The 12,446-nt window shown below is 40.4% G+C and overlaps 1 protein-coding gene across 1 annotated transcript in view; it reads left to right on the forward strand.

The window, feature by feature from the left end:
• LOC128647210 (RNA exonuclease 1 homolog) overlaps positions 1 to 12,446 on the forward strand; it is a 681,669-nt gene that overhangs the window by 421,935 nt on the left and 247,288 nt on the right. The window contains exon 16 of the mRNA XM_053699994.1: positions 3,680 to 3,753. Coding sequence (XP_053555969.1) covers positions 3,680 to 3,753 — 74 coding nt within the window. The remainder of the gene's footprint in view (positions 1 to 3,679; positions 3,754 to 12,446) is intronic.

The raw sequence follows: 12,446 nt of genomic DNA on the forward strand, positions 1-12,446 counted from the left end.
AACCATCAGGGAGGGACAAGAAGCTCCCTAGCAATGATGGAAGTATCAAAGATAATTCGCTGGGCAGAGTCTCACTCTTGCCACCTGTCAGCAATCCACATCCCGGGAGTGGAGAACTGGGAGGCGGATTTCCTAAGTCGTCAGACTTTTCATCCGGGGGAGTGGGAACTTCATCCGGAGGTCTTTGCCCAAATACTTCGACGTTGGGGCAAACCAGAGATAGATCTCATGGCGTCTCGACAGAACGCCAAGCTTCCTCGTTACGGGTCCAGATCCAGGGATCCGGGAGCGGTTCTGATAGATGCTTTGACAGCACCTTGGACCTTCGGGATGGCTTATGTGTTTCCACCCTTCCCGATTCTTCCTCGACTGATTGCCAGAATCAAACAGGAGAGAGCATCAGTGATTCTAATAGCGCCTGCATGGCCACGCAGGACTTGGTATGCAGATCTAGTGGACATGTCATCCTGTCCACCTTGGTCTCTACCTCTGAAACAGGACCTTCTGATCCAGGGTCCCTTCAAACATCAAAATCTAATTTCTCTGAAGCTGACTGCTTGGAAATTGAACGCTTGATTTTATCAAAACGTGGTTTTTCTGAGTCAGTTATTGATACCTTAATACAGGCTAGGAAGCCTGTTACCAGAAAGATTTACCATAAAATATGGCGTAAATACTTATATTGGTGCGAATCCAAGAGTTACTCATGGAGTAAGGTTAGGATTCCTAGGATATTGTCTTTTCTACAAGAAGGTTTAGAAAAGGGTTTATCCGCTAGTTCCTTAAAGGGACAGATTTCAGCTCTGTCCATTCTTTTACACAAACGTCTGTCAGAAGTTCCGGACGTTCAAGCTTTTTGTCAGGCTTTAGCTAGGATCAAGCCTGTGTTTAAAACTGTTGCTCCACCATGGAGTTTGAACTTTGTTCTTAATGTTTTACAGGGTGTTCCGTTTAAACCCCTTCATTCCATTGATATCAAGCTGTTATCTTGGAAAGTTCTGTTTTTAATGGCTATTTCCTCGGCTCGAAGAGTCTCTGAGTTATCTGCCTTACATTGTGATTCTCCTTATCTGATTTTTCATTCAGACAAGGTAGTTCTGCGTACTAAACCTGGGTTCTTACCTAAGGTGGTCACTAACAGGAATATCAATCAAGAGATTGTTGTTCCATCTTTGTGTCCTAATCCTTCTTCGAAGAAGGAACGTCTTCTACACAATCTAGATGTAGTCCGTGCCCTGAAATTTTATCTACAGGCAACTAAGGATTTTCGACAAACGTCTTCCCTGTTTGTCGTTTATTCTGGTCAGAGGAGAGGTCAAAAAGCTTCGGCTACCTCTCTCTCTTTTTGGCTTCGTAGCATAATACGGTTAGCCTATGAGACTGCTGGACAGCAGCCTCCTGAAAGAATTACAGCTCATTCTACTAGAGCTGTGGCTTCCACTTGGGCCTTTAAGAATGAGGCTTCTGTTGAACAGATTTGCAAGGCTGCAACTTGGTCTTCTCTTCATACTTTTTACAAATTTTACAAATTTGACACTTTTGCTTCTTCGGAGGCTGTTTTTGGGAGAAAGGTTCTTCAGGCAGTGGTTCCTTCCGTATAAAGAGCCTGCCTGTCCCTCCCGTCATCCGTGTGCTTTGGTATTGGTATCCCAGAAGTAATGATGACCCGTGGACTGACCACACTTAACAGGAGAAAACAAAATTTATGCTTACCTGATAAATTCCTTTCTCCTGTAGTGTGGTCAGTCCACGGCCCGCCCTGTTTTTTATGGCAGGCCTAAATTTTTTAAATTATACTTCAGTCACCACTGCACCCTTTGGCTTCTCCTTTCTCGTTGGTTCTTGGTCGAATGACTGGGTGTGACGTAGAGGGGAGGAGCTATATAGCAGCTCTGCTGGGTGAATCCTCTTGCACTTCCTGTTGGGGAGGAGTTAATATCCCATAAGTAATGATGACCCGTGGACTGACCACACTACAGGAGAAAGGAATTTATCAGGTAAGCATAAATTTTGTTTCCACTAGGGCTGTGGCTTCCTCATGGGCATTTAAGAATGTGGCCTCTGTTGAACAGATTTGCAAGGCTGCAACTTGGTAGTCTCTTCACACTTTTTCCAAATTTGATACTTTTGCCTCGTCCGAGGCTGTTTTTGGGAGAAAGGTTCTTCAAGCAGTGGTGCCTTCCGTTTAGGTTCCTGTCTTGTCCCTCCCTTTCATCAGTGTCCTATAGCTTTGGTATTGTATCCCATAAGTAAGGATGAAATCCGTGGACTTGTCATATCTTGTAAAAGAAAAGGAAATTTATGCTTACCTGATAAATTTATTTCTTTTATGATATGACGAGTCCACGGCCCACCCTTTTATTTTCTGAGACACTTTGGCTTTTCCTTTCTCTTCCTAACTTCGGTCGAATGACTGGAGTGGGAGGGAAGGGAGGAGCTATATATACAGCTCTGCTGTGGTGCTCTTTGCCACTTCCTGTTAGCAGGAGGTTAATATCCCACTAGTAAGGATGAAATCCGTGGACTCGTCATATCGTAAAAGAAATAGATTTATCAGGTAAGCATAAATTTCATTTTGCACTTACTTGATAAATTATTTTCTTTCTTGGTGGTGATAGTCCACGATTCCGGCCGTGTTTCTAGATTAGCTGCAGTTCTAGTGTGCACCTTTTTACCCCACTATCTTCCTTATTTCTTTCTCTTTTCCTCAGCTATTTGTACTAATGGAAGAGAGAGGGAAGTGGGAGAAGATATTTAAAGATTTTTGTGGGGTGTCTTTGCCGCCTCCTGGTCTCCAGGCAGTAAATTCCCACAAGTAAGGAATTTCGTTGACTATCACCACCAAATAATTTTTTTATCATCAGGTAAGCATAATTCTTTTTTTAATAATTTTTATCAGACCATGTTTGAGTATAACTGTACTTTTTTTACATGTTATGTTGTGTTTAAAGGGCCAAATGTTGAAACACTTGAAAGTGCTGCAGCATAGCTGTAAAAAGCTGACTAGAAAATATCACCTGAACATCTCTGTAAAAAACAGATATTTTACCTCAAAAATTCCTCAGTAGCCACATCCCATTGTAATGGACTTCTAAGCAGCAAATCAGTATGTCTGTCCCGGGACAGCTAAGGGAGTGAGCTTACGTGCACATTCATCTTATTTCCCTATTCAGTTTAAGGAAGTTTACTATAAAATCTCATTAGTTAAGTCAAATCTCATGAGATCACAGTAAAAGAGTTTATCAACTCAGCACTGCTGATGCTGATTGGCTGCTGTTCATTTCTTCATTGTTTTATTTTTTTTACCTGCAGCTAAGCAATAGCTGAAGTATATTTTTTTACACAGAACTTACTCTGCTGAGCTGAGGAAATTGTGAGGTAAAACATCTTCCTTTTTTACATAGATATGCTCAGGTGATATTTTCCTGTCAGCTTTTTACAGTTATACTGCATAAGTTTCAAGTGATTTAGCATATGAGCATTATGTCCCTTTAATGCAAAAATTCCCATTCCCTTTACACAAGCTTTGAAGTTGCGCCAAACTGACGCAAAAAGGCGAAAAAACACTATTGCTTGCCCAAGTTAGTGTGCCACTTGTAATCTAGCCCTTAGTTTTTATGTACATGACTAATAAATAAGTAAAAAAAAAAAAACCTAATTGGTCATTTGTTTCCATTAGTCCCAGGTGGTATGGAAACACGTTACAATTGTTGTGAAGCTGTGGTTGGTACTCCAGGATGCCAAGTTGCAAAGGTAAAGTATGTATGGACTAAGTTGCAGACCTAAACTACAATTTGTGCAGTTTTTATGAAAGTTCAGAATTTTTCATCCTAATTTGTTGAAAAAGGCTTCATACCAATATGCTGGTCATCAATCTTCAAGGCCCCCAAAAAACAAACACCCATCATTTTTACCTTTTTATTTTCTACTTTTACATTTTGGACTGCTTGCGAAGCTGTAAAAGCTCTGCAGAGATTAAAAAAAAAAGTATCCTTTTTTCACCCTATTTCTCACTAGCAATGAGAACAGAACACTCTTCCCTTTTGTGCCTTTTCCTTGATTTCTATTCTGTTGCTGTTTGTCTGTACATGCCTTTCTGTTAGACTGTTTTAGAGTATACTGTTGGCTGTAGCTTTCAGGTGCTCTTGAGTTTGAGCACCTTTTAATTTGTGTGTACACATGCACTTTTTATAGCCACCTGCTTTGCAGTGCATAATTTCCTGTCTATCCAAACACCTATAAACAGATAGACCTGGTAAAGAACCATTGTATTAGTGATTTGCTTTTGTTTAATGTTAAACTGCTAGGCTTGTGGAAACATAGCAATGGGAGACATTTTGATAACTTGAATTTTTGTATAAACAATATTTGCGCTTGAGTGAAAAAAACATTACTTTAAACGTGTAATACAAGCACACAGATGCGTTTATATTTCTTTCATGTAATTAGCAAGAGTCCATGAGCTAGTGACGTATGGGATATACATTCCTACCAGGAGGGGCAAAGTTTCCCAAACCTTAAAATGCCTATAAATACACCCCTCACCACACCCACAAATCAGTTTTACAAACTTTGCCTCCTATGGAGGTGGTGAAGTAAGTTTGTGCTAGATTCTACGTTGATATGCGCTCCGCAGCAGGTTGGAGCCCGGTTTTCCTCTCAGCGTGCAGTGAATGTCAGAGGGATGTGAGGAGAGTATTGCCTATTTGAATGCAATGATCTCCTTCTACGGGGTCTATTTCATAGGTTCTCTGTTATCGGTCGTAGAGATTCATCTCTTACCTCCCTTTTCAGATTGACGATATACTCTTATATATATATATATATACCATTACCTCTGCTGATTTTCGTTTCAGTACTGGTTTGGCTTTCTACAAACATGTAGATGAGTGTCCTGGGGTAAGTAAGTCTTATTTTCTGTGACACTCTAAGCTATGGTTGGGCACTTTTTTATAAAGTTATAAATATATGTATTCAAAGATTTATTTGCCTTGACTCAGGATGTTCAACATTCCTTATTTTCAGACAGTCAGTTTCACATTTGGGATAATGCATTCGAATCAATCATTTTTTCTTACCTTAAAAAATGTGACTTTTTCCCTGTGGGCTGTTAGGCTCGCGGGGGCTGAAAATGCTTCATTTTATTGAGTCATTCTTGGCGCGGACTTTTTTGGCGCAAACATTTTTTCTGTTTCCGGCGTCATACGTGTCGCCGGAAGTTGCGTCATTTTTTGACGTTCTTTTGCGTCGAGTGTCGGCGTTCCGGATGTGGCGTCATTTTTGGCGCCAAAAGCATTTAGGCGCCAAATAATGTGGGCGTCTTATTTGGCGCTAAAAAAAATATAAAAAAAAAATAAAAAAATATGGGCGTCACTTTTGTCTCCACATTATTTAAGTCTCATTATTTATTGCTTCTGGTTGCTAGAAGCTTGTTCACTGGCATTTTTTTCCCATTCCTGAAACTGTCATTTAAGGAATTTGATCAATTTTGCTTTATATGTTGTTTTTTCTATTACATATCGCAAGATGTTCCACGTTGCAACTGAGTCAGAAGATACTTCAGGAAAATCGCTGCCCGGTGCTGGAGCTACCAAAGCTAAGTGTATCACTTTTGGTATCTGTTCCTTCAGCTGTTTGTATTAAATGTTATGACAAACTTGTTAATGCAGATAAAATGTCCTTTAGTACTGTTACATTACCTGTTGCTGTTCCGTCAACATCGAATACTCAGAGTGTTCCTGATAACATAAGAGATTTTGTTTCTAAATCCATTAAGAAGGCTATGTCTGTTATTTCTCCTTCTAGTATACATAAAAGTCTTTTAAAACTTCTCTTTTTTTCAGATGAATTTTTAAATGAACATCATCATTCTGATACTGATAATGGCTCTTCTGGTTCAGAGGTTTCTGTCTCAGAGGTTGATGCTGATAAATCTTTGTATTTGTTCAAGATGGAATTTATTCGTTCTTTATTTAAAGAAGTATTAATTGCATTAGAAATAGAGGATTCTGGTCCTCTTGATACTAAAACTAAACGTTTAAATAAGATTTTTAAATCTCCTGTAGTTATTCCAGAAGTGTTTCCTGTCCCTGATGCTATTTCTGAAGTAATTCCCAGGGAATGGAATAATTTGGGTAATTCATTTACTCCTTCTAAACGTTTAAGCAATTATATCCTGTGCCATCTGACAGATTAGAGTTTGGGACAAAATCCCTAAGGTTAATGGGGCTGTCTCTACTCCTGCTATATTTTTTGCGGATGTTGCTGCAGCTTCAACTTTTTGGTTAGAAGCTTTAGCGCAACAAGTAACAGATCATAATTCTCATAGCATTATTATTCTATAACATGCTAATTATTTTATTTGTGATACCATCTTTGATATCATTAGAATTGATGTCAGGTATATGTCTCTAACTATTTTAGCTAGAAGAGCTTTATGGCTTAAAACTTGGAATGCTGATATGTCTTCTAAGTCAACTTTGCTATCCCTTTCTTTCCAGGGTAATAAATTATTCGGTTCTCAGCTGGATTCTTTTATCTCAACTGTTACTGGAAGGAAGGGAACTTTTTTACCACAGGATAAAAAATCTGAGGTAAATTTAGGTCTAATAATTGTTTTCGTTCCTTTCATCACAACAAGGAACAAAAGCCTGATCCTTCATCATCAGGAGCGGTATCAGTTTGGAAACCTTCTTCACTTTGGAATATATCCAAGCCTTATAGAAACCCAAAGCCAGCTCCTAAGTCCCCATGAAGGTGCGGCCCTCATTCCAGCTCAGCTGGTATGGGGCAGTTTACGTTCTTTTCAAAGAAATTTGGATCAATTCCATTCACAATCTCTGGTTTCAGAACATTGTTTCAGAAGGGTACAGAATTGGCTTCAAGTTAAGGCCTCCTGCAAAGAGATTTTTTTCTTTCCCGTGTCTCAGTAAACCCAGCAAAGACTCAAGCATTTCTGAAATGTGTTTCAGATCTAGAGTTGGCTGGAGTAATTGTTCCAGTTCTGGAACAGGGGCTGGGGTTTTATTCTATCTCTTCATTGTACCAAAGAAGGTCAATTCCTTCAGACCAGTTCCGGATCTATCTATATTGAATCGTTATGTAAGGATACCAACATTCAAGATGGTAGCTGTAAGGACTATCCTGCCTTTTGTTCAGCAAGGGCATTATATGTCTACAATAGATTTACAGGATGCATATCTGCATATTCTGATTCATCCAGATCACTTTTAGTTTCTGAGATTCTCTTTTTTAGACAAGCATTACCAGTTTTGTGGCTCTACCGTTTGGCTTAGCATCAGCTCCAAGAATTTTTACAAAGGTTCTCGGTGCCCTTCTGTCTGTATTCAGAGAACAGGGTATTGGTATTTCCTTATTTGGACGATATCTTGGTACTTGCTCAGTCTTCACATTTAACAGAATCTCATACGAATCGACTTGTGTTGTTTCTTCAAGATCATGGTTGGAGGATCAATTTACCAAAAAGTTCATTGTTTCCTCAGACAAGGGTAACCTTTTTAGGTTTCCAGGTAGATTCAGTGTCTTTGTCAGACAAGAGAAGTCTAACATTGATATCAGCTTGTCAAAACCTTCAGTCACAATCATTCCCTTTGGTAGCCTTATGCATGGAAATTTTAGGTCTTATGACTGCTGCATCGGACGCGATCTCCTTTGCCCATTTTCACATGCGACCTCTTCAGCTCTGTATGCTGAACCAATGGTGCAGGGATTACACAAAGATATCTCAATTAATATCTTTAAAACCGATTGTATGACACTCTCTGACGTGGTGGACAGATCACCATCGTTTAGTTCAGGGGGCTTCTTTTGTTCTTCCGACCTGGACTGTAATTTCAACAGATGCAAGTCTTACAGGTTGGGGAGCTGTGTGGGGGTCTCTGACGGCACAAAGGGTTTGGGAATCTCAGGAGGTGAGATTACCGATCAATAATTTGGAACTCCGTGCAATTTTCAGAGCTCTTCAGTCTTGGCCTCTTCTGAAGAGAGAGTCGTTCATTTGTTTTCAGAAAGACAATGTCACAACTGTGGCATACATCAATCATCAAGGAGGGACTCACAGTCCTCTGGCTATGAAAGAAGTATCTCGAATTCTGGTTTGGGCGGAATCCAGCTCCTGTCTAATCTCTGCGGTTCATTTCCCAGGTATAGGCAATTAGGAAGCGGATTATCTCAGTCGTCAAACGTTGTATCCGGGCGAATGGTCTCTTCACCCAGAGGTATTTCTTCAGATTGTTCAAATATGGGAACTTCCAGAAATAGATCTGATGGTTTCTCATCTAAACAAGAAACTTCCCAGGTATCTGTTCAGACCCCGGGATCCTCAGGCGGAGGCAGTGAATGCATTATCACTTCCTTGGAAGTATCATCCTGCCTATATCTCTCCGCCTCTAGTTCTTCTTCCAAGAGTAATCTCCAAGATTCTGAAGGAATGCTCGTTTGTTCTGCTGGTAGCTCCAGCATGGACGGATTCTTTTTCGGATGGCCTCTTGCCAACCGTGTGCTCTTCCGTTAAGACCAGACCTTCTGTCGCAAGGTCCTTTTTTCCATCAGGATCTCAAATCTTTAAATTTAAGGGTATGGAGATTGAACGCTTGATTCTTGGTCAAAGAGGTTTCTCTGACTCTGTGATTAATACTATGTTACAGGCTCGTAAATCTGTATCTAGAGAGATATATTATAGAGTTTGGAAGACTTATATTTCTTAGTGTCTTCTCATAATTTTTCCTGGCATTCTTTTAGAATTCCGAGAATTTTTTTACAGTTTCTTCAGGATGGTTTAGATAAAGGGTTGTCCGCAAGTTCCTTGACAGGACAAATCTCTGCCCTTTCTGTTCTTTTTCACAGAAAGATTGCTAATCTTCCTGATATTCATTGTTTTGTACAAGACTTGGTTCGTATAAAACCTGTCATTCAGTCAATTTCTCCTCCTTGGAGTTTGAATTTGGTTCTGGGGGCTCTTCTGGCTCCTCCTTTTGAACCCATGCATTCATTTGGACATTAAACTTCTGTCTTGGAAAGTTTTGTTTCTTTTGGCCATCTCTTCTGCCAGAAGAGTCTCTGAATTATCTGCTCTTTCTTGTGAGTCTCCTTTTCTGATTTTTCATCAGGATACGGCGGTGTTGCGAACTTCTTTTGAATTTTTTCCTAAGGTTGTGTATTCTAACAACATTAGTAGAGAAATTGTGGTTCCTTCATTATATCCTAATCCTAAGAATTCTAAGGAGAAATCATTGCATTCTTTGGATGTTGTTAGAGCTTTGTAATATTATGTTGAAGCTACTAAGTCTTTCCGAAAGACTTCTAGTCTATTTTTCATCTTTTCTGGTTGTAGAAAAAGCCAGAAAGCTTCTGCCATTTCTTTGGAATCTTGGTTGAAATCTTTAATTCAACATGCCTATGTCGAGTCGGGTAAAACTCCGCCTCAAAGGATTACAGCTCATTCTACTAGGTCAGTTTCTACTTCCTGGGCGTTTAGGAATGAAGCTTCGGTTGATCAGATTTTCAAAGCATCAACTTGGTCCTCTTTGCATACTTTTACTAAATTCTACCATATTGATGTGTTTTCTTCTTCTGAAGCAGTTTTTGGTAGAAAAGTACTTCAGGCAGCGGTTTCAGTTTGAATCTTCTGCTTATGTTTTCATTAAACTTTATTTTGGGTGTGGATTATTTTCAGCAGGAATTGGCTGTCTTTATTTTATCCCTCCCTCTCTAGTGACTCTTGCGTGGAAAGATCCACATCTTGGGTAGTCATTATCCCATACGTCACTAGCTCATGGACTCTTGCTAATTACATGAAAGAAAACATAATTTATGTAAGAACTTACCTGATAAATTCATTTCTTTCATATTAGCAAGAGTCCATGAGGCCCACCCTTTTTGTGGTGGTTATGATTTTTTTGTATAAAGCACAATTATTCCAATTCCTTATTTTTGATGCTTTCGCTCCTTTCTTATCACCCCACTTCTTGGCTATTCGTTAAACTGAATTGTGGGTGTGGTGAGGGGTGTATTTATAGGCATTTTAAGGTTTGGGAAACTTTGCCCCTCCTGGTAGGAATGTATATCCCATACGTCACTAGCTCATGGACTCTTGCTAATATGAAAGAAATTAATTTATCAGGTAAGTTCTTACATAAATTATGTTTTTGCAGTATCAATTCTACTCAAGCACAATTAACATTTCATATCTTGTGCACAATGTATTCATTTCTGTACTATGCAGTATTTTAATAGTTTTATAAAATATATAATTTATGCTTTCCTAAAATTCATTATTTTCATTGTAGTGCGTCCATGATCTATTAATGCTGGAAATTGTCTCCTCCTAGTGTCCAGGAGTGTAAAGATACCAAAACTTTCCTAGAGCCCTTAAAACCCCTCCCACCTTACTCAAAACTAGTCTGATGTATAGCCAAGCCAGAAAATAAAGTAGGAAAAGAGAATAAGAGCAATACAAAATGGAGCAGGGAAAAAAGAAGTGCATACTTTAACTGTCGCCAAAAAAAAAATCAATCACCAGGGGCTTGTGGACTCTCACCACTATGAAAGAAATGAATTTATCAGTTAAGCATTTTCTTGGTAAGGTGGTAAGTTACTCCTGGGAACACCCAAGCTGTGGAGCCCACAAGTAATCTGGGCAGGACCAGACTGATACTATTTTAATTAGATTGGATGATTATTATATTTTTATTTATTTTTTTGCATTAAAATGTTAAAAAATATGTAATTCCCAGAAACGGCTTAGGAAACTGTGCCGCCTCTAAGTGTTACGAAGCAAAAGCTTCAGCCAGGATGCTAGCGAAACAGCAGTAGCCTTCTGGCCCTTTCTAGAACTGGGAAAATAAACAAACTAGAGGATTGTCTAAAATCCTTAGGCTGTAAATAGAACTTCACAGCTTTGACCAAATCTAAATTATGGAGAAGCCTCTCCTTAGAATTCTTTGGATTAGGTCAAAAAGGAATAACAATCTCTCTATTTTATATCAGACCACGTTAGACAAAATGTCACTTAGTTCTCTAAACTGCCTTATCCTGATGGAAAAACAAGATAAGGAGGCTCACAATAAAGAGCAGACAATTTAGAAACTGTTCTTGCAGAAGAAATGGCCAAAAAGAAACCAGACATTCCTGGACAAAAGCTGAATATTCAAATTTATGCATAGGTTCAAAATGAGGAACCTGCAAAGCTCTTAAAACCAGATTAAGACTCCAAGGAATAAAATAAATGGTTTGATCAGTCTAAAAGTTACAGTAAACCTAGTACATAGTGCAGAATTATATAACATTAGCTTAGCGCCAGCTTTTCTAAAGCAAAGGGTTAGAGAGATATTTTACTGTGTCTAATCACAGCCAGCTCGATTGCACTATTAAACTCAATGTAGCTGGCTCCCGCTACCAGAACAGAGCAATTTACATTAAGTTTAATAGTGTGACAGATACCCCAACTACCCCGACTGGGTAGCTCCGCCAAACAGCTCCTGCTTCCTCCCTGGCGAATGCAGCTATGTAGCTGGCAAGTGACCACAGCCTGTAGCCACCCCTGATGCCCGACAGCACCAGTACTCTGGGTCCCACCCTGTGGCAGACTCCGGCTACCCAGACTAGGTAGGTCTGCCAGAGGGTGCTTCCTCTGCCTGGAACAGGCTGCTATGTAGCCCAGGAAAGTGATTTTAGCAGGAGCCCACCCAAATAACTAGACATACTAGCATTCAGGTGAAACAGGAACTGATTTTATTGAACACACACTCCTTTTATACACACAGCTCATCTTGATAAGACTTTAGACAATCCCACAATTTTCTCGCCATTCCCGTCCCTCCAGACAGACCGACACCTCCATAGCAGCCACAGTCCCAGAACACAGGGGTAGCGGTTTTAGGGTGATCCCAGTGGAGCAGGGTGTCATTTTAAAGCTCTCTGTCCCCAGAGGCCACAGTCCAAAAATCAGCATGATTCGTTACTAGGGACCGGAGTTACAGTCCGTTGAAGTTATGGGGTTAGAGGTGTCCAAAACCCCCAGTTCCCAAAGGAGCTCCCCTCCGATCATTCCCCCAGCTCTTGTCCTCCCTAGGGGCTACCAATCCCCAAAAGAGCGGAGCTCTGGGGCAAAGGGCTGCTGGAGCGACCAGGGGTAAAGTTGGCGGTTGTCCTGCTGTCCTGTGGCCGACCGAGAGTTCCAGGAGCCCGGCCAGCCTGAGAGGGGTTAGGCAGGTGTCCGTTGTGAGGCGGCCGACCGGGAGTTCCAGGAGCTCGGCCAGCCTAGGAGGGTTTTCCTGGTCATACACCGGCTCTTTTCTCTAAATAAGTTTGAAACACAAAACCATGCAAACAAAAGCTTCCAGAGATTGTGGTTGCTCTGAGGAGCCCAAAACCACTGAGACACGGGGGTGAGGTTGTAGGGGGGTGGGGGGGTAGCAGGGACAGTC

This window comes from Bombina bombina, chromosome 2 (genome assembly GCF_027579735.1).
Source record: "Bombina bombina isolate aBomBom1 chromosome 2, aBomBom1.pri, whole genome shotgun sequence".
Lineage (NCBI taxonomy): Eukaryota > Metazoa > Chordata > Amphibia > Anura > Bombinatoridae > Bombina > Bombina bombina.